The 27,932-nt window shown below is 39.8% G+C and overlaps 1 protein-coding gene across 1 annotated transcript; it reads left to right on the forward strand.

Annotated features, from left to right (window-relative positions):
- The first annotated feature begins 224 nt into the window (after nt 1-224).
- Nucleotides 225-27,932, forward strand: paxip1 (PAX interacting (with transcription-activation domain) protein 1). Its single transcript, XM_051070198.1, has 23 exons — nt 225-433; nt 3,664-3,798; nt 5,523-5,566; nt 5,784-5,847; nt 6,202-6,312; nt 7,009-7,084; nt 10,364-10,891; nt 13,257-13,369; nt 13,579-14,410; nt 15,592-15,686; nt 15,876-15,971; nt 16,320-16,457; nt 16,808-16,929; nt 17,295-17,479; nt 18,999-19,042; nt 20,376-20,443; nt 20,559-20,661; nt 20,926-21,094; nt 23,301-23,401; nt 23,654-23,788; nt 24,914-24,989; nt 27,320-27,379; nt 27,629-27,932. Exons 1-23 carry the CDS (start codon nt 353-355, stop codon nt 27,643-27,645), a joined length of 3,393 nt encoding a protein of 1,130 aa, XP_050926155.1. The 5' UTR covers nt 225-352; the 3' UTR covers nt 27,646-27,932.

The raw sequence follows: 27,932 nt of genomic DNA on the forward strand, positions 1-27,932 counted from the left end.
TTTCACATTACAGGGGATTACATGTCACTTAGAAAAAATCTTTATATATTCCCGTCCCTGTAAATCAGTTATACTGGTACTCTGATCAAGTCTTCTTTCCACAGAGCCACATTAGACGACACAATGCATTGGAAAGTCTAAGTAAACACGGTAAATGATTAGACAATATTAGATTAGACAAGCAGACTCCCCCACAGTATCTGAGAATGCTGTGGTCCAAGGCGCGCTTAGCGGTTTGGCGCTTTACAGTGTCCGGTGTACGGCTCGCTCCGGAGTAGCGGCTGTAATACAGACACTTCCCTCTCTTACCCTGTGCTTTAATGTCTGTGTCCTGGGACGTTCGTGGACAGTCATGTCTCAAGAGGAAAATGTGGTTGCCCATGAACTTTTCAAAGATGTCAAATTTTACGTGGTGGGAGACATCGACCAAAAGGTGAGCCCTTAGACGTTAGCTCCACATAGCCAAGTATGTAGCATGCTAACTAGCTAGCACCATTCAGTGTGAATGAGGTACTGCAGGAAAAGTAGCTGGCTAAGTGGCTAACATGCTACACCAGAAACAGTGAGTTTACACGGAGGGGTTGTGGCGGTCCTTGTGTTATGTCTGATGTGGTTTTGAGTGTGTGGCACCCGTGAGCTGTAAATATTTTGTACAGAAGCTACTTAGCACTGCATCTTAGCATTAGCACAGATGTTTAGCTGCTAGCTCATAGGCTGCGTTTTGTCCTGTTAAGCTACTGCTAAAGCTGGCGTTCGTTAGCTCGTTTTTTCTAAAACGTGAGTGATCAGTAGTCTCAGTGCTGTCATCGCTCGTGCGCTAATGAGACGCGCATTGAAACTTGTTAATATAAATACATATCCGATCGGACAAACTGTCAGTCTGCAGCAACCTGCCATCCTGCTAAATAGTGCACCCCATATCGCGCAAGAATTACGCCGTGTCAGTCGTCCTTACACGAGACCTGGGACACAGAGCTGTACTTCCTGCCGAATAGCGAGTCCTAGTCTCTGCTGGAGCTTGTTTCTTCTTGTTTCATGTAGAGACGCAAGAATCCGTTCATCCATTAAGTGTTATTTTTAACAATAGGTGAGCTTGTCGCTCACCTATCGTTGTCACGTGACACTTCAGCTTGTCATGTTACTTCTCAAGAGAAAGAATAATATGAACACAGTCAGTATAATACCTTCACTCAGAATTGTCATTTTACTGAGCTCAGTCCAAGGGGAAATTTTTTTGGATTCTGTGGGAGAAATGTTCCAGATCTTAATGGGTCATGTCCTGTTCTGGTTGTGTAAAATATGCACAGTTCCTCTTTTAATTCACCACACTTGACTGTGTGGTGACAACCACTCCCGCTGGCATTTCTTTTTCTTCCACAATGTCTTTGCATTTCAGTTCAGACACTGCCAGGATCAGATCTGGGATGGCGCTGTATTTTTCTGTTCAACCCTTGTCTCTTGACAGAGGCACCATACATGGTCTTCTATGCATACCGGGCACAACTTAGGCTTTTGGTAATAACTTCAGGTCTTCAGTTAGCATTGCAGGAACAGGATGAGGTCTGTTACAAAGCAGCTACTAAATGCAGGACAAAGAAGTGATAAATATGAGGGTATAAGGGAGACTGTAGTGAATATTGAGCTTTAACAGACAGTTTGTTGAAGTGCTGCAGCCTTTGAAATCCATGAGTGTTTTCTTGAATCAGTGGATCTTCTTCATTGTAGGGATGCATGATATGAAAAAATTACAACCCAATACCAATAAAGATAACTAACTACCTCTGATGGCCGATACTGATAAGTTCACATTTTCATATTTAACTGCATAGTTAAATATGAAAAATGCATTTAAATGCATAGTGGTCACTACAGTGGACAGCTATTAAAAAGCTGTTTTCTTGTATATGCATGGGTTTTGATGGGAAAGTTGCACATCAGCCACCACATTGGATGCTCAAAGTAGGTGTCACACAAATTACTCAAAACCAAGATGGCCAGGGAGTCAGATGACGGATGGCCAGAAATGCTGAGCAGCTCAGGAATATCTTGCCAATCCCTCTATAGACCGCTGCAGGCAAAAAACTTTTGGTAACATCAGCTAACATCTAAGGAGTAATATTATTGTTAAAATTTTGAATTATTGATTTTATATTAGGAGGAAATTATAATCATTATAATCATGTGTCCACTGTGTCCATTTTTGTTTTAATTTTTTTTTGTGTTTTAAGAAAATGACACGCAAAAATGTTTTTTCATGCCTTAAGAAGAATAGAAACATAATAATTCATGTATGAAAGGTAAAAAAAAAAAAACCCTGCATGTAATCTGCAGTTTTCTCCACTCAAGTGAGTAAAAAGGCTAAGATGCAGTGATTAAAAATTGATATTTTAGTAGCTCTGACCTCTGCCCTGAACTCTCAGATGGGAGGTGGCAAGTTGTGAGTTTTTAAAATAGTCTACCATTTTCCTGCTGATCCACACAGAGTTGGTGATGCGTCTTTGGCTCAGCACTGCCTCGCTCGCGGCACATTTTTCACAAAAATACTGATAATTTATCAGGCCTGATAATTATGCACCCCTACTTCATTGTTAAACTACTTATTGCCATTTTTATTTTCAGGTTAGGATTCCTCCAGTGTTCATTATTCAGGAGGTTTTTAGCAGGAGCCAAATTATCCACAGAGGTCAGATGCCTATTTCCACTGTTACGACAGTGAGAGATTCACCAAGTGTTTGGCATGGGACTAGACTCTGCATATTAGCAATTAGCACAACTCCAATATGTCAAAGCAGACATCCCTCAAGGAATTCAATTGTGCTGACAACTTTTAATGAAATGTGTTGGATCGTAATGTTTGTGTTTTGTTGTTGTTCAAATGTTGGCTCTTAATTGTTAATATTCCTCACGAGTGACTTGCAGAAAGATAAGATAATCCTATATTAGTCCTACAACAAGGAAATTTACATTGTTGCAGCAGCATCAGAGATTGAAAAGATAGAAAAAAAGGCATAAATACGAGTAAAAGACAAGGTGTAAGCAAGATAATATTATAAAGCCGTGTAGCTTGCCCACATTCAGTCCTGTATTGATTTATACTGAATTGCCACAAGGTATCACGATAGCATCATGAAAGCCCATCACAATATGGCTTTTTAAAACACATATCTGGTAGTTCTATATAGCTGGAATACAGGAATGTTAATGGCTGCATTGGTTGTTAAAAAGAGCATGAACTAGTATAAAAGCTGGAGAGAATACAATTGTCTCATTGAAATGATGGAGGAAGCTTTGAAATATTGGCCTGAATGCACCCTAACTCACCACACCGAAGAAAATATTTTTGGTGGTCAAATGCTTAAGTAAGTTTGAAGTTATGGTCACAGTCCTGTCTGATTTAGAATTTCAAAACATCCTGTGGCAACTACCAACTCTTCAAACTCACTTTCATAGGAAGCATGCAGTTGCTTTATCTCCTACAACTTGAATGTTAGGGGTGTTGAACTACTTTAAGAGTAACGCCTAGAAGTGATTAAATTTGAGAGTATTTTTGAGAGTGTTTGTTCTTGCTTATCTCTCGATTTTTTTATCACACAATCATTGGCCAGTGTTGGCTTTGTGACGAGTATGAGAAGAATCTTACTGAATTTTCTGCTTATGCTCCAGGTGGTACAGCTGCTAAAAGCAGGAAAAGGGAAGGAGGTGTCTTACAATGCTCTGGCCACGCACATTATTGCAGAGGATGGGGACAACCCAGAGGTAGGCGAGTCCAGAGAAGTTTTTGACCTCCCTGTTGTCAAGGTAAGGATTTTGCCATTGTATGCCCACATTTAACCCATGACAGGTTTAGTTTAATTAAAAATGTCCCTCTTTAGTTAGATAGGCACTCTTTGAAATCAGAAGAACATGTAGATGAGAAGAGCTTAATTGGGAATTCGGCTGTATTAAAATACTGTATAAGTGAGCACAGAAAGTAAAGAAGCGAATGGATAAAGGGCTGACACCAGCTAACACTAGGCAGATTATGTGGGACTACATGGTGTGACCATACACTAGGTCGTGACCCAGCGATATAATATCATTGATATAAAAACTCATATCACAGTGTGATTTTTCACGAGTTGATATCGACATATAACTCAATATAAATCAAATCACTATTTCTGTTGAACTTTTTTTTACTCCTGAGGGAGATGTGAAGATACCATAAGGTCAATTTTAGGGCTCCCCCCTAAATGTCAACTATATGATGCATCAGTCGGGAAGACCATGTTTCAACTCACAGAATGTTAGTGGATGACTTGTTACACTTTTTTTTTAAAGCTGCCTCACAGTTCAGAGCGACAGGCTGTAAACTTCTGGAAATGACCAATCCACAAATACTAACGGTAAAGTTAAATACTTGATGAAAATGGAGGGCAGAACAACAGCGCGATGCAGGCAGTGTGAGTCTCTCCTATTCTCTCCACTCCGGTGTCAGGTGAGAGCTGTATGCTAGTCGCGAGAACAGACACAAAGCATAAAGCTGAATCTACTGGTAGTATGATGAGTTAAAACCAGTTGATGGTGTCAGAGAGAGGTAACTGAGCTATGACCAAGACACCAACTTTATGTCTGCAGTGTCTCCGCTATATATGTTTAATAGTGACAGCGCAAAACGGGAAAACTATTGCTGCTACTCCAATAGCCTATTATAAATTAGCAAAATAGCTGAGTCAGTTGAGTCGAGAGGGAGGAGAGAGAAAGATGAGACAAAGAGAGCAAATAGTAGCTAACGTTAAGTCAGATTTGTATTTATATTCTGTATTTTCTACTGGAACAAAGTTTTTATCAGCCTTGTCTGTCTCCACCGGCTCTCTGTACCTGTCAGTCCTCTGCTGTGTCTGTTGGGGTGTCGTCTTCGGTAATGCTGTCGCTCGAGTTTTCGTTAACATTTTCTGTTGCCATTTTCTCTTTTATCTCATTCCTACTCCTGACATATTGCTGCACACGGCTGCAGTACCAAAAACATTAGCGCGTGTGCTACTCCTGTGTTACTCCTTAGCTCTGTGCTGTGTGCGTCAACCTAACCTGACGTGGCTGTTCCAGCCGCATTATTGGTTCGACGCAGGGGTATTCTCATTATCATTGGCTTTTCATATTACCTGTCATAACAGAGGTGGAATGAGTTCAATCAACGTTTTTATCGACCATGTCTTATATGTCTATTTTATCGCCCAGCTCTACCTGCCACTCTCATGTCTGTATGGTATGAATGTATGAAGCAATAGCCGGTAAGCCTGGCACAAAGACTGAAAATAGGGATATAACAATTACAATAAATATAAATAACAGATTTCCCAAAATGTCAAAGAATTCATAAAACAGAACATGCGCTAATGTGGTGTTTGTGGAAGGTAATGATTTTGTTCATTTTCTTAATGTTCATTTTCAACCTTAGTTCAAACCAGTACCAGTGACTTAAACCCACTTTGAACTAGTATAACTGGAGAAGAATTTAACTAATCACTCCCCATGTTTTCCAGCCATCTTGGGTGATCCTCTCAGTCCGATGTGGAGATCTGTTACCGTATCCTTTCACAAAGAACAAAATTCCTCCATTAGTGTGAGAAGAACAATAGAAATGATAATAACAACAGAATATTATTGTTATAAATATAAATTAAAAAGGGTTTCTAGGGACTCATTGATCCAAAGCATTATAGAACATGTCAAATTCGTCAAAAAAAAAACCACACTAAGACTGGCATTACTTTATGTTGTTTTTCCATAACCCTGAACACCAGAGTTACTGGATTCTCCCCAGAATCGGGACAGATATTCTTTGGCGTGACGGTGTGTCTTCCCAGGGTAAGTGTGTCATGTGGTTGTGTTGTCTTCAAGAAATCCATCTAATATTTTCAAGATTTCTACATCATGGGATTTTAATTGATACATCCAGACAGTAGAGGTCAGTTGAATTACCCTGTGAAAACATGGATTGTTTTGAAACCGATAAAGTGTGTTCCATGTTGCTTTACTCATTTTGCGTTATCTAGTAAAAGCCACATTCTGGTGTTGGACCTGTACCTTCAGCTGACAGTGTCTTTTTTTCTTTTTTCTTTTTAAAGACTTGACTAGTCCAGGATCTTAAACTCAGTATGTGTATGTATATATTTCTGTATGTGCCTGTATGTATGTATGTATGTGTGTGTTTGTACACAGCTTCCAGATGATCTCAATGCCTTGTGGGCTTACATAACATTTTATGGAGGAGAATGTCAGCTTAACCTTAATAAGAAGGTCACCCACTTAGTGGTGAAGGAACCAAAGGGGGTAAGTGTATGATCTGTGTGTAACTATTTCACTGACCTTTCTGTCAGTTATTGATTTTCACCCTCAGTGCTGATCTCATGTTAACTTTACACAAACTCCTGTGATGTGAAAATGGATTTTGTAGATGCACCTTCGCAAGTGCAAATGGAGGTTGTAATGTGTTCTTAATGGGTACATTTGATTATACAGTGTGTTTTCGTGCCTTTGTGCCAGCCATAGCCAGATGTATTATCTTTTCGGGAGGTCTGTCCATCCTAATGTGATATCTCAGGAGCGCCTAGAGGGAATTTCTCCAAATTTGGCACAAATGTTCATTTGGCCTCAAGGGTGAACTGATTAATTTCATTATGTCTGGCACAAACATCCACTTGGATTTGAGAATGGAGTGATTAGAATTTGATGGTCAAGGTCACTGTGTTTTCACAAAACACATTTTTGGCCATAACTCATAATTCATACTCTAATTATGACAGATTTGAACCTAAATGTCTTATAGGATAAAATGATGGAGTGATGATATTTTAAATCCAAAGGTCAAAGGTCAACTCCACTGTGGCATCATGACATCTGAAAATACTATTATTTGACACCATAACTCAGGAACATAAGGGCAGACTGCCTGCAAGTTGAGTGGTTGGCAGAGGCATACAACCCTGAGGTGGTAATTTTAGTTTGGTTGTATCTTTTTCTCTTCAGGCCAAGTTTGAGTGTGCCCTGAAACACCCTAGCATCAGGATCGTCACCCTGGACTGGATTACAGATTCAGTCAAAGGTAATAATAGTGCTCTCAGTCTGGAGTATTTATGCATTCCTCTTTGAATTCTGTGGTTTTATGTATCAGGACATAATAAAAAAGTCATCTGGTCCTAATCAGGTCTGAAAATTTGGTAAATACAATGTTAGATGAACAACAACATTCTTTTTCACAAGGCTGTACTTATTTTGTACATAGTTCTGTTGTCTTTTTCAAATGTAGTTTCTATTCATTAGGGCTGTGCATCTTTATTGATCTCACAATTCCATTCAATTATGATTATCCTGTCATCGATTCGATTTGATATCACCATACATCACAATGCATGACGATGCGTTGCATCCCCAGATTTTCTATATTACTGCATATGGCTACTTTTTCATCAATAAATAAAAGCAGTCAAATAAATATGAACTCCCTTTTTATTTTTTAGAGAGGGGCAATAGAAATCAATGTCAACATAAATGTCTTCACATTTTAAACCCAAAATAAATAAATTGTATAGTTGTAGCCTTCCTATATTTGTGTGTGAAATTGGTCCTTAACTCCCCCTTAACCCCCTTGAAAACGAGAAGGTTCATCCCAAGGGGCTATCCTATTAAAAATGTCTACTTATGCAGACTAGCTTCAGCTTCTAGCAACTGTCTTCTGCACTAAGAAAGGAGACTTCTTGAATGTAGAGAACATCACAAACATGAAGTACATGAGCCAGTAGCTCTGCCAGATGAGACTCAGAAACAGCTCTCATTTGAAGCACATGCGAAATAATCTGCCAGTCCTTGCTAAAGCTCCACTTATCAACAATGCACCTCAGACTAGTTCTTAGCAGTGTGTCTCATCTGTGCTGAGAGTCTAAAGCACACAACCTGAAATCTTTCCATCACCGTCCATGCAACAGTGACGGTGACAAAAAATTTGAACGTGAGAGCTGTCCATGCATCAGTTGTTATTGCTACTTTTTTTGGCTTCCATCAAGTTCTTTTTCAGAGCTGTAGCTGCATATCGTCTGAAATCATTTAAGTCACCAAAGCTGTTTGTTATTTGCGCCAGTCATTAGCTGTCACATGAGCGTTTAGGTACAATAAACTAGTAAGCCCAGCTGTTGGCCGGATGGCCGGACATTAATACATTTTCACCCAACTACTTTTTGAATGTTTCAAGTCACGTCACTGTCACTTTATATAATGGTATTACTTCATCTTGAATCAGATGAAGGATTTTTGTCATCAGATGTCTGGATCTTCAGTTATCAGAGAAACAAGCTGAGCAAACAGCCGCTCTCGACGTCCTGTGTCTGCAGCGCAGAGAAACATTGATTTTTTTAAATATGAAACTGCTTCATTCAATGAGGCTCTGTGGATAATTTAGCTCCCAGTAAAAACGTCCTGACGATGAGCACTGAAGGAATCGTAACCTAAAAACAAGCTGAATATCTAGAAACAAGGTGAGCTAACGTTAGCGTCAGCTCGGTTATCAGCCTGCAGGCCCTTGTTAAACTGATTTTGAAACTACTAAAAACAATAACTCCTGGGAAGACCATTAAGCAACACCCCCCACCCCCGGCATAATGCCGTAATTGGCTTCTTTTTATTGCCAACGTCTGTTGCAGTCTTTTGCTTGCACCAATACAGTGCAAGATGCAGAAGAGAAGAAACACTCAGCAGAAACAGAGCCATAGCATTAGTTCTGCCCGATTAAAAATTGTCAAATGGAAATTAGTCGATTCTTAATAGATGTCTATTATGTTACCGTGTCGATTAATCGACTAATCAATTATTTGTGCACACTCTAGTAGAAACGATTATTTTAAACCCCTACTCCTACTATTCAGATGTGATTGTGATTTGATATATGATGTGCTCACAAAATTTTGAGGATGTAATTATATAGTGGAGCTGCAGCTAATGATTATTTTCAATGTTATAGACACTCACCTTTATAAGGTGCACCTTGCTAGTACCTGGTTATACCCCCCTTTTGCCCTCAGAACCGCCTTGAATCTTTTTGGCATAGATTCAACAAGGTGCTGGAAACATTCCTTAGAGATTTTGGTCCATATTTACATGATAGCATCATGCAGTTGTTGCAGATTTATTGGCTGCACATACATGATGCAAATCTCCTGTTCCACCACATCTAAGTACATATTGTCCATGTATGATAAAGTCTATGTTGGTACCTGGAACCAAACTAAATTTCTATATAGGTGTGTAACATTTCAGAAACCGAAACTGCGTATTGCTATACGGGAAAACGGAACTGCAATACTTCTCCAACCCCAATGTCAACTCTGCCACCACTAATGAGCTACTTACTGTTGCTAATGTAACAAAACTAATTTTTTATTTCACATTTAACACTAGAACACACATCACAAAATTATTATTTGATTTAAACTTGGGGCAAACTTTATATTTTGTAAATATTGCACATTACAGCTGTTAGGTTCTCATTGTGCATTTAAGCCCATGTGTATGACCTGTCCTGTTATCGCTGGTCTGTGTTGATTTCCATGTAACATTGCTTCATCTTTCATGTGGTAGACCGCCACAAATGGATTTTTCAAAGGTATTTATACCTGTATACACAATGGTAACCAAAAGGGAGTCATCAAGTGAAAAAAAATTCCAACAGACCAGCTTATAAAAAGAGTAAGGTAAGGGGTGGAGACAGAGACACAAGGAACAGAAGCACATGGCTATGTAAACAAAACAGCACGCATAAGTAATAAAAGGCATGGCAACCTAGGAAGAAAATGATAACCAAATCCATAAAAACTGTTTGACACATTAAAAAAACAGAGTTCAGTTCAACATGTATTTTGTGCTTTTACTAATTTTAACTGAAGTATAGGATATTTTTTATGTATTTATTTTTTTACTGTAACATGAATATTATATATAAAATTTGGTGGAATCTAATGTGGTTTAGTTTGATGACAACATAGTAGTTGTCATACAATAACAGAAGCAAGTAATTGTTTATGAAAATATTTTGATTAATTTCCTGGCAGCTAATTCATTACTTGCATAATCAGTGTAGCTCTGTAGCAACTTTATCAAAAACAAATGTGAATAATCAGTCAACAGTTTGAACTTGTTATAGTTAAATTCATGTAATTTAACATCATGTGTATGGTGGAGTTGTTAGATACTAATACTGGAACATTCAATGTGACTAGGTTCTGTGTGCTTGTGTTCACTACACAATATATTCATTACATATATAATTACAACTAAAAAATTATCATTCTGATCACACAAATCAGTCAACTGTGACTCATTTCCTTTTCTACAGATAAAAGCAGGAAGGATGAAGCACTCTATCACCCCAGACTCACGTACGTGGAGCCTGAGGAAGAGGAGGAAAGCGAAGCAGAGTCATATGACCAGCACTCCCACTCTGATGGAAGTTACAGCCCCCGGCAATCTCGGCTGTCTAGTGGCGGCTCATCTGGCGAGGAGTCCAGCCCCCGCAGACGACCAGGACCCAAAAAACTGAATTCTGTCTCTCCAACGTCCCCCCGCAAACCTGAGCGCCGCAGCGAACGCATGTTTGACGACTCTGATGATGACTCCTCCACAGAGAAGGAGGGCACCAATCTCAACTGGACGCCTGCTGAAGTCGTCACTCAGACGCCCCCTATTGCAACTGGCACAGCCAGACGACGGGGAGGGCCACCTGGCAGCAAAGACCCAGCCTCATCTGCAGGCAGTGGGATGATCAACCTGTATGCCACTGTGCCTCCTGTACCTGGCAGTGGAGGAGCCATGCCTGCAGAGGCTCGCTCTGCTGCTGCTGCCATCAGTCACAGCACACAGCAGGGTCAGTATGTCAGGACCTACATTCTTTGTGGTAACAGTGACCTGACAGGTTTTTTGGTCTCCGTCTATGTCAGAATATGATTTCAATTTTGACGTCCCATTGTTTGTCTGCTGAGCCATAGTGCTACAATGGAAAGATCATCCATCTTAACTATTTGAACCCACTGACAATACAGTGAAAAACAAGCTTTGGCCATTTGCAGAATTTCGAAAAAACTTCACTTAAAAATTGTGCTACCAGTGTCATGTTGGCCAGTTTGTCCTTCAGCACTTCATGTTGGATTCTGATTAGCTGTTTTGAAGTGGCTTGAAATAGCCGACTCACTGTGACAGTCTTGATACAGTCTGTTTTGGTCTCCAAAACACTACATGGGCTGACAGGGGGTGTGTCTCTGAGATATAAGACAACTGTTTGGCTAGACAACCAAATAGAAGCCAGCCCAAACTCACATTAGGGAACTTTAGGAGAAAAGATACAATAATGTGTTGCTTCTAGTGGTGGACAATTTGACAGTTTTATATCGTGATCGATCTTAAAGACATCTATGATTTACTTTTTAAGCGGATTGTAGAGATTCTGAAATTTTATATCCTCCTACTAACTTCTACCTGGTCTACTCTTAAACATGGAGCCACACCACATTCACAAACAAACAATGATGGTCCACTAGATGGATGTACTGATTGGCCACATTATGTCATGTGTCTGGCAGAGGTTTGGCTAAGCACAGTCAAATATTCTCAATGCAAAGTTATCTGTGTAAGTTATCTGTATATATCGTTATCTGACAGCTAATCACAACTTAAATACGAGGGTCATTCAATAAATAAGGTGAATTTTTTGGTATAAGGACTTCTAATACAGATAGAAGCTTACTTTTTTTTTTTTTTTCAACGTAGTCTCCCAGCACTGTCACACACTTTTCCCATCTGTGTACAAGCTTCCGTATTCCCTCAGCGTAAAAATCTTTGGACTGATGTCTCAGCCAGTCGCTCACAACACTTTTGACTTCATTGTCACTTTCAAACTTTGTGCCTCGCGTGAACGCTTTCAAGGGACCAAACAGGTGAAAGTCTGAAGGGGCAAGGTCTGGGCTATAAGGGGGATGAGGGAGCAGTTCCCAGCTCAGCTCGTTGATGGTCTGCACCGTTTGGGCTGCTGTGTGAGGCCTTGCGTTGTCATGATGCAAGATGACTCCTTTTGACTGATGACCCCTGCGTTTGTTCTTTATGTCTTTCTTGACCTGCCTCAGCAGTTCACAGTAGTTAGCACTGTTCACAGTGCTTCCTTTTTCAAGGAATGAAATGGTGATTGGGCCTTGCATATCCCAAAAAACGGTGAGCATCACCTTCCCACTGCTCCGTCCTTCTTTAAACAATTTAGCCCACTTGTAGACATTTTTTTGGCTGAAACATGTGGCACCATACACAGTTGACATTCTCCTATGAATTTCAACGGGTTTGCACCCTTCAGCAACCAAAAACTTGATAACTGACCGCTGTTCAATCCTGGAGCATGCTTTTTGGTCGGCCATCTTTGTTAATCACCAAAACTCTCAAAGTTTTTTTTAATCTGCAAAAGAAATTAAATCCATGTGAAAAAAATGTAAAACAAAAAAAATTTTAAAAAGTAAGCTTCTATCTGTATTAAAAGTCCTTATACCGAAAAATTCACCTTATTTATTGAATGACCCTCGTATTTAAAATAAAGTTTAACCCATAGGCTGGTTTGAGTCTGGATATTCTCGACAGTACATCGTCATTGTGTGAAAAAAATTGTGATCTGATTTTTTTGGAGGGGGAAGATCGCCCACCCTTAGTTGCCTTTTAAAAGTGGATGATTGCTGTCAAGTTGAAGGTAACTTGATGTGTCAAAATTTGTAATACAATAATTTTGTTCCCCAACACTGATGGGACTGTCTTGATTGATACTCCTGCTGGCAAAAATAATAATAATATGTAAGTTTTCAGTTTAATTGACGCTTTTAATTTAGAACTCCTTGATTAAAGATTTATTCATTTCCTACTAATGGAGCTCATATTCTGAACTCATTTTAATATTAACCTTTGGCAATAGTGACATTGTCCATTGGCCAGCTCTTCTTTAATTCTTTAATTTAGGTTTTGTAAGCAACTGTCAGGGTGGTTCAGTTGGATTTGGTTTTAACTGGATGGAAAGTACCCTTCAGGTTGAGAGTCTGATGGCACATCTTTTGAAAATGTTTTTATTTTTGTATGTACTGATTTACTCAAAATGGACGAATATTATTTACTGTTAATAGCTTCACAATATCAAACCGACAACTGTTACTTGTTTCTAACCCAATATCCTGCTGATGAAGGTTTCAACTCTTTCTGCTTGTTAGGTGTATCAGTTCCAGAAGGCATACCTGGATGGAGTCCAGCAGCCAGAACCCTCCGCAACATTACTAACAACTCTGACATGCAGCCAGCCAATCGACCTGCCAATGTATCACATGTAAGAAACAGTGGTTCTCCCTACATATTGAGAACATTCATGCCCTGTTATCCCTGTTTCCCGTCTCTGAAGAAACAAGAGTAGGACAACATGTCATAGCTAATATCATTCTCATATTACTGAATATGGACCAGTGATGATGCCAGCATGAAATTACTCGTGTACTGTATGTCAGTGTTTTTTCTATATTTTAACTTCTTCTGTTGCAGATCATCCAGAATCCGACAGCCAATCAGACAAAGCCATTGGAGCAGCAACCCAATCAGAGCCACGCTCAGACCCCCAACAATACTAACCCTCTTCTCTTCAGTCAGTCCAAACTGGCCAGCCAGCCCCTCACAGCAGAGCAGCAGCAACAGTTACTGCAACAGCAACAGTCACACCAGGCTGCTCAGCAACAACATCAACAGTTACCGCAGCAACCGCAGCATCCCATGATGCATCTCCAGCAGCAGCATCAGATGATGCAGCTACATCACCAACAGCAACAGTCACAGATTGCACAGCAACAAGGGTTCCCACAGTTGCCCCAGCAGCAACAGCAGTTTCTACAACAACAGCAGCAAATGCACCAACAGATGTTTTCGCAGCAGCAGCAGCAGCAGCAGCAGCAGCAGCAGCAGCAACAGCAGCAACAGCAACAACAGCAACAGCAGCAACAGCATGCGTTCACCCAGCAGCAGCAGCTGCGGCCCCAGCAGCTCCTACGGCCTGGTTTACAGCAGCTACAGCAGCAACAAGCTCTGCAGCAGCAGCTCCAACAGATCCAACAGCAGCAACGTATGCAAATGTTACAGCAACAGCAGAATCAACAGCAAATACACCAACAGCATCTACAGCAGCAGCAGCACCATTTCCTACAACAGCAACACATGCAGCAGATGCAACAGCAGCACCTCCAGAATCAGCAGCAGCAGGCCCTGCAGCATCAGACCCAGCAGGCCCTGCAGCAGCAGACGACGACACTCCAGCCTCAGCTTCAGCCTCAGCTCCAGCCTCCAAATATCTCCCAGCTTTTTGGACACGAGCCAGGACAAGAAAGTGAGTATAACCAGTTAGTGTGGGCACTCCAGGGTGTATTGTGTAACAGATCTAATATAGTGGTCCATAGTGAAACATTACTATGAGCCTGGACCAGTGCAATGGACTGACAGACCTGCCAATCTGCACGCATTTTGTGTAGCAGGTATGCATTTTGACATCAAACTAAGCTGATACAGTTTGTCAATCTAATGTACGCTAGAAGCTGGTGACTACACCATTGAGTCTGTTTGCAAACAGGGAAAATTGACAGATGTGTAATGTCCATTCAAGAGACAGTAGCTAGGATCTGCAACAGCAACACGTTTGACTTTGATTTTATATCTCTCGTTACCCCTCTTCACTCCCACTGGCTGGTTCCTCATATGGAAAGTTGAGATAGTGAAACTGAGTTAACATCACTGCTTTACAGAGTCTGTATTCAACTTGTTTCATCATTCATTCGTTCATTAGTAATGCAGTCATGACAGACGATGGAAGCAATACTGCCTGCAGCACTTCCAGTAGTGCATTGTAGTAACAAGTGAACATTTAGATGGTTCTTCTCACAAAGTTTCTGATTTTACGGTTTTATATGATGCGTCAACACTAAAATTCTACTTCAACACATTTTCATAATCAATGTTGTCAATTATATCAACTAATTGCTGCAGCCCTACTTCCAAAACATACATGATGTTCCGTTTCGAGGGACTAGCTCTTCGCTTTCTGCTCCAAACATCTGACTTTCATTTTGCCCGTGTGCTCTCTGTTGTTACTTTTCTACTCTGAACTGCCACTGCAGGGTGCGCAGGTAGCTGCGGTGGCAGGCTGTTAGCTTAGGAAGCACTTCATTTGACACGTAGTAGAGTTTTCTATGAATGGAAATTGACATTTTAAATGTCAATATCACAGATGATCATGTTGATTTAATTTTGGGAGTCTAAAATATTTGTTTTGGTAAAGCTCTTATGCTGGTCTAGTTCATGTAGAGCTGAAATGGAGAGAAAAAGATCCATCTTTAAATGAAACTGCCTTGATAGGGAGTTCTTCCTCTGTCATAGACCCCATTTGATAATTAAAAACATAAAATACATAAAAACCCCAGTTCCCAGTGCAGGTTTCTTTTAAAAGTTCTTGAAATGGTTTGCTTTGACCTGCAGATTCACTTCAACTACAACTTCTTTCAATTTTAAACTCAGTTCCACAGGATGGCTTCCTGCTAGGCTGTGTGTTTGCTATTGCTGACTACCCAGAACAGATGGCAGACAAACAACTCCTGGCAACATGGAAGAGGGTAAGACAGTCACACAGAAAAAGCAGGAAGATGTTGTAGCGTATCAGCTGATGAGTATGAGATGAGTATCAGCTAATGTTGTGAGCAGTTCTATTAATGATGAAATGTCTGTTGTGGGAATGGTGTGTTTTAAAAAAAAAAAAAAAAAAAAACAGAAAGGTAATGGATTAGTTTGAACTCCTTCCTCAGGTCATTCAGGCATGTGGAGGTGCTGTTGACCCCACCCTGACCAGCCGCTGCACACACCTACTGTGTGAGAGCCAAGTCAGCAACATGTATGTACAGGTAAGGATATGTGCTGTGCTGAACATATAGTACTATAGGAAGTACTGTACCACTCTAATACATAGTGTAAATTGGTATATTTTTCATATCTGTATGTATAAACACTATAAACTCAAAGAAAGCAGGTGTCATGGAATGGAAGGAGACATTATGGAAGATAAAGAGGTCACAAAGTAAACATGTTGACAGCAGTGTCTGAGAGCTGACTTTACACCTTTAGTAGAAAAGGGAGTTTACTGAAAAGCATAATTAATGTCAAGCTATTCTGCTCTATGGTTTGGTGTATTTCAACCAAAAACATGGCATCTTTGTCATTGTAACTGGTGTTTGTGGTGTTCTCTCTGTCAGGCACTCAGAGAGGGGAAGCGCTGTGTAACAGCCCACTGGCTCAACACTGTTTTGAAAAGGAAGAGGATGCTTCCTCCTCATAGGACATTACATCTGCCCTTTGCCTTCCCTCCTGGAGCCAAACCCTGCTCTCAGCATGTAGGTCCAACTCCCACAAATAACTATTCCTTTTGTCCACACATTCACAATTCTCACCAGCAGGGATTCTGTTATTTTAGTTGTTTTCAGGCTGATGGATCAGTGGTAACCATCAGTGCAGGCATAATGTCACCAAAGTGGACACACTCCAGTCCACCACTCTGAGATTCTGCCCATGAGTCAATAACAGAATCAGTGGAATCGCCTTAGAGAGGCCTCACACCTATTTACAACATATATATTATATTTATTACTTTTACATTACTCTTGCTTTTTGAAAATGGTGTTCCTGACATCTGCCTGTCATCTCTGTGCTCTCATCTTTTCTCCCTCACTGTCTTTCTTCCCAGATTATATCAGTGACAGGTTTTGTGGATGCTGACAGAGATGATCTAAAGTTGATGGCCTACCTGGCTGGTGCCAGATACACCGGATATCTGTGTCGCAGTAATACAGTCCTCATCTGTAAAGAGTAAGATTTACGGGGGATTGATTGAATACTTGCTGGCAGTATCTCATTTGTAGCATTTGTAGCACTTGTAGCAAAGGATTTAAAAATGTCCTTCCAATGAATACTCCATGAACTGTAATGCTGAATGAATTTTAATTTGCAATACATTCTTTTACATTCTTATTTTTTGGAAACTGACAGGATTACAGTCAGCCTTGATCCACACTTTAACACCAAAAAGCCAAGATGTTTCCAACAAGAACCAGTTTGCTCTTAAATGTTTAGGATTGGGATTTTGCACCGGTTTTGAATATTTTCTGCCTCCTAGCCTGTGTTGGAGCAGGCACAGTGTTGGTGATGTGGTTGTTTTGCTGATCTCTCTTCAGATCCAGTGGGCTTAAGTATGAGAAGGCCAAGGAATGGAAGATCCCATGTGTGAATGCCCAGTGGCTGTGTGATATACTGCTGGGCAACTTTGAAGCACTGAGGCAAATTCAGCACAGCAGATACTCCATCTACACAGACTCAGAACCACTGGTGCCTAACACACAGTTAGTCCAGAACCTGCTGGGTATGTACAGCTTACACTAAAACAGCCAGTTATTCTTGTGTTGGAACATTGCATTTTATTGTTATTGAACAATTGAAGAATAATGAGAGGATGATTTGATGCATCTTTCAGCGAAAACCATGATTCAACTCACAAAATGTGACTTGATGACTTATTGTATTGTCTTAAAATGACCAAACCACAAAACTAACAGTGATGGAAATATGGAAATATAGCAGTGATGGAAACAAAAGGCAGAGACACTGGAATAGCGCAAGACAGAGCAATAATGGAGAATTATTGCCACCGCTGACATAAAGTTGTAATGACAATACTTGGGCGCTTTTAATTTGAAACAGCGGTTAAAGGAAGTGGAGACAGTAGTGACAGCAGATTGATGTGAGAAGGAGAGGGAGAAAGAAGCGATAAGAAAGAGGAGATAGAAATGTGGACCATTAAAAAATCCCTAGTTTTTGTCGGCAGCGTCTCTTTACCAGCTCTCTCTGTGTGTCAGTCATTTGCCTTGTCAGGTGCGTGTGCTTCCGTGACTGTATGTATATTACTTTGTACAAGTCAGGAGTAATCAAAAGCCTTAGCTTTGATATTTTATGAATATTTGGACAGTGTTTGCAGCATATATGAATGTGTTTGCTTATACATTGATTGGTCACAACATTAAAGCTGCTTGCCTATTATTGTGTAGATCCCCCTTTTACCACCAAAACAGCACTGACCCATCGAGACATGGACTCCACAAGACCTCTGAAGGTGTTCTGTGGTACCTGGTACCAAGGTGTTAGCAGTAGATCCTTTAAGTCATGCACCCAAGTTTGTCCACATGATGTAAAACAAAATGTGATTCATCAGGCCATCACTACCCTCTTTCATTGCTCCATGGTCTAGTTCTGATGCTCACGTGGCCCATTGTAGGCACTTTTGGTGGTGGACAGGGGTCAGCATCATGGGCTCTCTAACAGACTGGTCAGCAGCTACACAGCAAGGTGCCATGCGCTGTGTGTTTTGTCAGATTTCTTTAATAGCCAAAATTAAGGGTTTCAGCAATTTGCCAAACAGTAGCTCTTCTGTGGGATTAAACCACATGGGCCAACACACATCACTGAGCCTTGGCCACCCATAACCTGTCACCTGTTCACTGGTTGTCCATTCTTGGACCATGTTTGGTAGGCACTAACCACTTCATACCAGGAACACCCAACAAGACCTGCCATTTTGGAGATGCTTTGACCTAGTTGTCTACCCATCACCATTTATCCCTTGTCGGAGTCACTCAGATCCTTACACTTACCCATTTTCCTGCTGCCAACGCATTCATTTAAAGAACTGACTCGTCATTTGGTGCTTATTATATCCCAAACTTTGACAGGCGCTATTGTAACAAGATAAACAAAGTTATTCACTTCATCTGTCACTGGTTTTAATGGTGTGGTTGTTGGGTGTATATATGAATAATACAGAATGCCTTGGTGTGTGTATGTGTAAATTAAATTGTCCTGACTTTTGCATTGGTATTTTTCTGCAGCTGCTTGGAGAACGCCCATCAAAGTATCTCCTGAAGCTTTGGCGGTGAGTTTGTTGAAGTGCTGTTTGATTAGATGAATGCCCGAGTGTGCTTCACTCTTGTTTTCTATTTTGTGTGTCAGCTCAGTCAGCTTGTTCTGTTATACCTAGGAATGGTGACCATTATAATATTGGCAAACATGGGACACGTCTGAATGGTGATTTCTGCCTCTTTGCCTCTGCTCTGCTGTCTGGCACTGCCTGTTTGCACACAGGTGGTGCTGAATTACTCACGCACTCAACAGAGCGGAGGACATGAAATATGTAATGGTTCACTCCCACCCCACTCTCTCCACTGTCCTGTGAATAAAGGCAAAAAAGCCCAAAAAAAAATACTTTATAAAAAGCCTCATTAAGCAACAAAAAATATTTAGTGATACATATTTTAATTATTTTTAGAGCATAAATTTCTTTGAGTTCAAATGAGGAATGTGACTCTTTTTACAAATGTGCATGTGTACTATTATTCAACCCCCAGCTTCAGTACTTTGTGGAGCATCCTTTAGCCTTTTAGAACTTTTAAGTTCTAAGAGAACTTTTAAGTTCTAAGACTTAGAACATTAAAGGATCTATTTCTCAACCAAGCTTTGGTTGACTTGGAGGTGTGCTTGGATCATTGTCTTGCTGAAGAGTCCAAGGTTCAATTTCTCATCACAAAGCATCACGTTCCTCCTTAAAACAGCCTGATATTACTGGGAGTCCGTTATGCTAGGTACATGGTGTACTGCAAAAACGCAGTATTATATAGGGGTTGAACAATTGTGACATGGCTATGTTAACAAAATACACTGTTACACACACATACCACATCATACTTTTTCTTTGTTACCACATCATACTTTTTCTTTGTTGCCTTTATGTATCACTCTTCTGATCAAAAAGTTGTCCAAATTAGAATCTGCTTCTTTGAGAAACTGTTCATCAGTAAATCCTTACCATCTTTGGTTTGAATATTTCCAATTCCAACTGTACGTGTCGTGTTTAAATTTTGGGTGAAAATCTTTTAGATTTTGCTTCTAGGAGATGCACTGTTAATAAGGGCCTGTCAAATTAGCAGAAATGTAGCACAATGTGGAAGTGAAGTTCTGTTTATTTAATGTGAAAGTACAGTAGAAATATTTTGTCCTTTAAATTACAGAATAATCTTGAAAAATAACTGGGATTATCATTTTGGCAATAAAAGTGTAGTCCTAGTCGAACCTAATTAGCTTTTATTTGAAAATGACTTGAATACTTGTGGAGTTTGAGTAAACAGACAGTTCTGAAAGATGTTGCAATGTTTGTGTTCATGTTGTGTGGCTGGCTCATCTCATTGTGTCTCTGTTTGTGTGGTGTGTAGAGCCTCCAGCTGCTCCAGAAGCAGAAGATCACAGACTCCACCAGCCAGCCTGCTAACAAGAAGGCCAGGTCAGTACAACAGATCTGGGTACAGGCTGTTTATTGCTATGACATGGCATCATTTGTCCAGGTTAGAAATGTAGCAATGAATATTTTGACCAAAAGTGCAACTTTATGTGTGCAGACTGGAGGAGATTCAGACCCCCAGTAAGAAGCTTCCTCCAGAGTCCACTCCCCGAGTCATGTTCACAGGCTTTGAGCCTGCACAAGTACAGCAGTATACTAAGGTAAAGTCAGCTTAATCTCTCACATAGACAGCACTTATATTATGACATGTCTTTACTTCCCATTTATATCCACATTAACATCAGATTCAGCTTGTCTAAATAGGACAGTGACCATCAGACAGCATGCTAACATTACTCACTCACACAATTAAGTCCTTGCTCTTTGTATGTTAAAAACTAATAACATTAGCTTCTCCATGGTGGTCTCCTGTTGCTAAATGGTATTTGATGCAGTCTGACTTTGACTCTTCCTCCCCCCTGCAGAGGTTACATGCTTTAGGTGGTGAAGTAGCAGACAACATTCAGAAGGTCACTCACCTGTTGGCCAGTAAGGTGACTCGCACTGTCAAGTTCCTCACTGCCATGTCTGTAGTCAAACACATCGTCAGCCCAGAGTGGCTGGAAGAGAGCTGGAGGAGCCAGACATTTGTGGGTATGTGTGTGTGTGTTTATATCAGGGCTGAAACTTGACAAGTACACTCTTGGCTAATAAATGTAATAATATGTCTCTGACCTAATGTGAAATGGATCTTTGTCAACCTACAAGTCATAGGACATAGTTCTGAAATTGAATGACTGCTGGACACAAAACAAATGGGATAAATATCACATACTGTGTCCATCAGTTGCATATTTGTATCTTTCATAAAGGCAGCCCTGTGCAGAAAGACAGACTCTTAGAGGTGCTTACCTACTTGAGGAATACATCGATGTGTAATAGATGTCATTTTATGTTGCTAGGAGGTGGCACTATGAGTATGGCTGAATGTTGGCATGTAGATGTGTTCAGGCCAAGACTCTTATTAAACAAGTGAAATGTGCAAAGGTTGGAAATTCACCACTCTGCCTTGGCAAGGGTGTTTAATGAAGACTCACAATCTTCACAATAAAACATATAGGCTTAATCCTTGTATGACGACATTTGAGTTGAATCTGATCAACCCTCTTAGAGAACAGTACGAAGAGTATAGCTGAATATTTACATGGTGATGTGTTTAGGCCGGGCCTCTTGTCAAACGTGAAGTTTAAGGCAGATTGGACAATTTATATTGTGTCCTGTGAGTGATTGCACTGTGTGCCATACAAAATAACACTGGTAAAACAAGATTTAAAGTGAATAGATTTGAACTGCAACTTTCTCATCTTCCCACCTCTGACAGTGAAAGTGTCTGGCTGTCTTCAGTTGGATGCCTGTAGACTAACAACATGGTTCTGGTGTTGCATGATTGTTAGAGACAAAACAAATGAGTTAAATCACTTACCGTGCCCACCAGTTGCATATTTGACTCATACATGAAGACAGCCACCTGCACAGATAGACAGTAAGGGGGCATGTGAAGTTTGGGGCAGATTGGATAATGTATATGTTAGTTACAACAACTTCCTGTTTAATGGTGAAGGTTGGAAATTCGCCTTGCTGCCATGGCAGCAGTGTTTAATGAAGACTTATAATCTTCACAATAAAAGATGAATATAATCTTATTCCTTGTCTGACCACATTTGAGGTAAATTTGATCAACTCACTTAGAGAACAGTACAAAACATGTTGTGTCATGTCATATATCACATGAATTCAAAATAACATGCAACTCCTTCGAATTAATTTGAAGCCAGTTTATATTTCCAAGCCAGCTTTGACAGCTGCGAATATGAGTTTCTGAAGAGGGGCCTGCTCAGGCTGAGTGTGCTGAATAATATGCATTTTCACATCAGAAAAACACTGAATTACCATTACCATAGTTCACTGATAGGTCAACAGGTCAAGCTGATGGAGCTCCCTCTGCTGGATCACAAGTAAACTACTTGAAATGGTCAGATGCACTTAATGAGACTACATTTCAAACAGGTCATTACAGTTTGAATATCAACTTTTCACCCAAGTTCGAACAAACGTTTGGATTTTGAATAAAAAATGACAGCCCTTGTATAAACTTATTGTTTGAGCTACACTTCTAAACTTTAAATCCAAAATTATTCAAACTCAACACAAGATTTTCAAAAAATGTGCAATAATTTTACGAAATGAGTGACACTTTGGCAAGAGAGACAGGTGAAGTGTCACATAGAAAGGGACAGGCTGTGAATACAAAGGATGAGAAAGAATAAACAGTTCAGGAGGGAAATGAACAGGCTTGTCTGACCAACTTTGACGTGTATCTGCTCAACAAAAAATATATAAATCATATAAATTCCAGTTGCCAGTATGTGGCGCTATCTGTACCTGATTATTAACATGTAAATGTCTTCAGGCCTGAACCCTTATCATACATGTGAAATTTGGGCCAGATTGGACAATGTATCTGTGAGTTATGACAAATTCCTGTCTCATGGTGAAGGAACAAAATTCGCCATTGCCACGTGGATGCCCTGCAATGAATTGATACAATTTTCACATCAAGTCATCATGAAGGCTTAAGGCTTTCCTGACCAAATTTGAAGTGGATTGGGTTAACCTGCTAGTAACAGCACGGCAAAGAACAAAATGTGTCATTTCCTGTTTCCAGTAGGTGGCGCTACAGCATTATATAAATATTGACACATGGGTGTGTGGATGTTGTGGCCATTATCAAATCTGTAAATTTGAGGCAGAATGGGCAAATTATGGTTGACTTATAATCATATAAATATCTGTATTGCAGATGAGCAGAGTCACAATCTGAGGGATGCAGAGGCGGAGGTGTTGTTTGGTTTCAGTCTGGAGGAATCACTAAAGAGAGCCCACAGTACACCGCTCTTCAAGGTCAGACAACAAACTTTACACCCACACAATATGAGACCAGTTTTAACTGGAGCATAACCAGATGGAAACTATATAAATAATTTGGACCATATTTTTCACAGAGATTATTCTCATAGACCACTGGTTTGAATACTGGAAAGAACTCATAGAGCTGTAGTGAAAATTTGTGTTGTTCAGTTCTGATTAATGGTTTTTGTGCTTGTTGCTCATTGGCTGTCTCTCTCTGTCTGTTTTGTGTGATGGGTGATGTAGGGGAAGTACTTCTACCTCACCCCAGGGATCTGCCCCAGCCTCAGCACAATGAAGTCCATCCTGGAGAGTGCTGGAGGAAAGCTGTTGGCCAAACAGCCCTCCTACAGAAAGATCATAGAGCACAAACAGAACAAGGTCTTCAAACAAACTCATCTTAGAAGTTTATTTAATATACAACAAAATTAGGTTGGCATGATAACTCTAATATGGTGTACACATCCCCAAAATGAATTTTTATCCAAACTGCTCACAGCTGTTGGTAGGTGATAATGTTAAGGAATGATGATAATAATCTATATTTTCATATCATGGACAGCCGAGTACAAATAGCATGGGAGACTTGGACACTGTTAACACCTGCCTGCAGGTCTATTTAGGTACCGTATTTAATTGTTTGTAAAACTATTGGTAATAGCTGACATGTATGCTGACAACTTTCATATACAAGCTGCTGCGTCAACATAGAAATGCAAAAGGCATTTGGTTTATCCATTTTGGGCCATTATAGAGACATGGTGGCGCAACACAGCAGACTTGACAAAGACATGCTCCCTATGTTAATATAAATGGCTCATTCTAAATGAATGAAACACAACAATTATTAGTTTTAGGTGATTATGCACTAAAATAAATTATTCATATATGTATTATATTCAATTTCTGCCAATTGATATAAACTTTTATAGGCAGAAGTTTGGTTTTGCCTCCAATGTTACGGTAATGACAGATTCACTTAGTGTCTGGTAATGTGACTAGGCTCGACACTGCATATTAACATTTAGCACTGCTCATATATGTCAAAGCAGACATTGCTCAAGGAGTCATGCTGACTTTCAATACAAAATGTTTGTGTTTTATAGTTCTTTAAATGTAGGCTGTCATGTTGCTATTTGAAACATGTCCAGTAGTTGTTCTGTATGCCCAGTATCTGGACTACCTCTGCTCCCACCTGCCCCTGTTAGTCTGAGCCTACTGGGAGCAAAAACCAGCACTTTAGTGAATGTACTTTTATGTAGATAATTGCCCATTGGATTACATTGCAGCGCTCCTCCGCAGCTGTCAGGCACACCGCTCCTGTTCAAAACTGCATCAATTCTAAAGATTTTTGCCCCTATCAGTCACTCAGGAAAGTAAGACCCAGGTTAAAAATATCCTAGAGTAATACTTAAATAAAGCAGACACTAAAATACCTGTGATTTAGTCTGAATTTAGGTTTATTTATTCATAGAGGTCTAACTACATGTTGGTCTTGTGTTGCAGAACCTTCCTGAAATCATCTTAATTTCCTGTGACAATGACCTTCACCTCTGTAGAGAATACTTTTTGAAAAACATTGGTAAGACAAACACACACACACACACACACGTATGTATGTACGTATGTTTGTTACAGTACACACATGGGGCCACTCACCCTGACCCTAACCCAGACCTAACTGAAACTTGAACCCTAAAACCAAATCTTAACCCTCAGTCAGGTGTTGGACAGTGCAAACCATTCACCTGCATTTGCAACTAAAAATAGATGCTTGCGAACTGTAAAATGTATAGTTGAGCTCAAAGCGGGCCAGACGACCTGCTTACACAAGTGCTGTACCAGTAATATCCTTTGTGTCTAAGCAAAATGAGCAATTGACAACCAAAAACTACTTTTATTATAGAGATGTTTATACCATTCATACTGTTTAAAGCAGTTTAAAGTATAAATATTACTTTATTATTAAATAAATACAGTTGAATTGAATAATTAAAAACCTATTATACTTTATGTATTCCAATAAATTAAATAATTTTGCTTGTAAATGTCTTGTCGTATCCCTGTATTAAGGAAAAACTAATTATTTGATAAATTTTTATTGTGCCCCTGAAGTTCTTTATGCACTTCAAAAAATTTCAATTTAGGAGTCCATGTGCTTTTTGGCGAAAAAGCATCAAGCCCTGTCAGTCCCCATTGGTTGGTACGCATTCAGGTGAAAGATAACCAAACCAAGGAACACGCACACAGCCTTATGTTCATGTAAGTGCTGACTACTGCAGTTTTAGAAAGCAATTACAGACTGAACCAAACTGAAGCAATTTAATGACACCTTGGGAAACCTGTGCAGGTGCTTTGAGTTTAGTAGATGATTAGTGTGTGACACTCAGTTTAAAACATTCATGCCGCGCAAAATTTGGGCTGATTTCTCCACAGTATTCTAATTTTTTGAATTCCTGTTTTTGTGGGTTTTATGAGCTGGAAGCCCAAATTATGTAAAAATAAACAAATAAACACTTGAAATCATTTAAATTGTGGGCCCTGAATCTATAATCTATGAAAGTTTTCTTTTTGAATGGAATTATGGAAATAAATAAACTTTTCCATGATATTCTAATTTTTTGGAAAGGGTCTGTATATAAAGGAGTTAATTGTAGAGATGCAGCATGCAGAAAAAGATCAAGAGCAGCTTCTTGTTTTTAGCCAACCATCAGCTTCACTAAAATGCCAACAAGCCAACAGTTCATATCAGCCCTTGCTAATTAATCTTCATGCGGTGAAATCCTTGTATCTTAGCTGGTAACAAATAAGTGGTTCTATCTTCAGTGGGCTACAACTGTTATTTCAGTATACCAGATACATATTAAATTTAATTGCATATCTTTTTCTGCTGTGTAAATACAGGTATTAGGTTAGACTTGGTATCAGCGTACATGCATTTGGAAAGTATTCAGACAATTTCACCTTTTTCACATTTTGTTATGTTGCAGCCTTATGCTAAAGTGAACAAAAAACCCCTCACCAGTCTACACTTGATACCCCATAATGACAAAGCAAAAACTAAACATAAGTATTCAGACCATTTGCTATGACACTCGAAATTTAGCTCAGGTGCCTCCCATTTCTCTCGATCATCTCTGTGATGTTTCGGCACCTTGATTGGAGTCCACCACCAGGTGGGATTAGACTCGACCTGGAAAGACACACATCTGTCTGTATAAGGTCTCACAGCTGACAATGCACATCTGAGCAGAAACCAAGCCATGAGATCAAAGGAACTGCCTGCAGAGCTCAGAGACAGGATTGTGTTTGTGTCTGGATAAGGCTACGAAAGAATGTCTGCTGCATTGAAGGATGCCAAGAGCACAGTTTGGAATAACTAGGACTATTACTAGAGCTGGCCATCTGGCCAAACTGCGTAATTGGGAGGATCTTGGTAACAGCAATGACCAAGAACCTGATGGTCACTCTGGCTGAGCCCAGAAATCTTATATGATCTAGAGAAATGGGAGGCAGTTGAGCTAGATGGAGAATTACTGCAGTGATTAATATGTTTCAGCTGGCAAACAAGTTATTCAACCTTAACTGATGCAGTGAGTCATTTTTGGAAACGGTCAAGAAAAAAATGTTACTCTATTTCAGAAGAGTCAAATTATTGGCCAGCATCAAGCAAAGAAAACAACTTAGGAGTTTGCTGAAACTACTGAAATTAGGTTAAGAAAGACAATAATACACTACATTATCACAGAACTACTGGTGGTCTTAAAACGCCACAGGGTGTCTTCAAATACTCACTATACATAAGTGACCAACAGCATCATTTGAACTGTGTCTGTAAACCATGACAATCCAGTAAAGCTTGTGCTGATGTGTTGCAGTGTTTCTCTAATGTTGGCTGTTGTCTCTGTCCAGATGTCCATAACGCCGAGTTCATCCTGACAGGAGTTCTTACCCAGAAACTCGACTATGATTCATATCCTTTACAGCCAATGACAGCTCAGGACAAAGCTATCATTGAGTAAGGTGACATCTGTAGCAATGTATGATTTTTTTTGCACTTAGAATAATACAATTATTATAAAAGATATGATATGTAAAGAAACGTATCATTTGTTCACCTCATGTAGTACGTCATCTGTATTAAACAGCAGGAGCTGCACTGTTAGTGAGACTACAGTGATGTGTGCTGTGGAAAAAAAGTCACTTTCCTTAACAGTCACACATATAAGTTCACTTGATGGTGAAGCAATGATAGCATGAAGAAGACGAGGAAAAGATTAGGAAGCCACCTGTGTACAGTCCAGCCACACTGACTTTTCTATATTTTTATTTCTGTGCATAGATATCCAGTCATTTTGTAGCCTTTTATTACCAGTTTGAGAATAAAGAAATCAATGTTATTTTTGTGAGATGAATGTTTAAATTATGGAGGATTTTAACCTTTTTCTTGTGGTTCAGATAGAATGTGTAAAGGTTTCAGCTCGTACACGCTGCTTTTTTGAATAAAAATTTGGGAAAAACTGTC

Source organism: Lates calcarifer, linkage group LG4 (genome assembly GCF_001640805.2).
Source record: "Lates calcarifer isolate ASB-BC8 linkage group LG4, TLL_Latcal_v3, whole genome shotgun sequence".
In the NCBI taxonomy this organism is placed as follows: Eukaryota; Metazoa; Chordata; class Actinopteri; family Centropomidae; genus Lates; species Lates calcarifer.

Bases quoted from the DNA above. Each gene is read 5' to 3' on its own strand.
- paxip1 (XM_051070198.1), top strand. From the start codon at position 353: ATGTCTCAAGAGGAAAATGTGGTTGCCCATGAACTTTTCAAAGATGTC. The intron at 7,085-10,363 runs GTAATAATAGTG...CCTTTTCTACAG, and splicing joins GATTACAGATTCAGTCAAAG to ATAAAAGCAGGAAGGATGAA. The intron at 10,892-13,256 runs GTCAGTATGTCA...TCTGCTTGTTAG, and splicing joins CAGTCACAGCACACAGCAGG to GTGTATCAGTTCCAGAAGGC.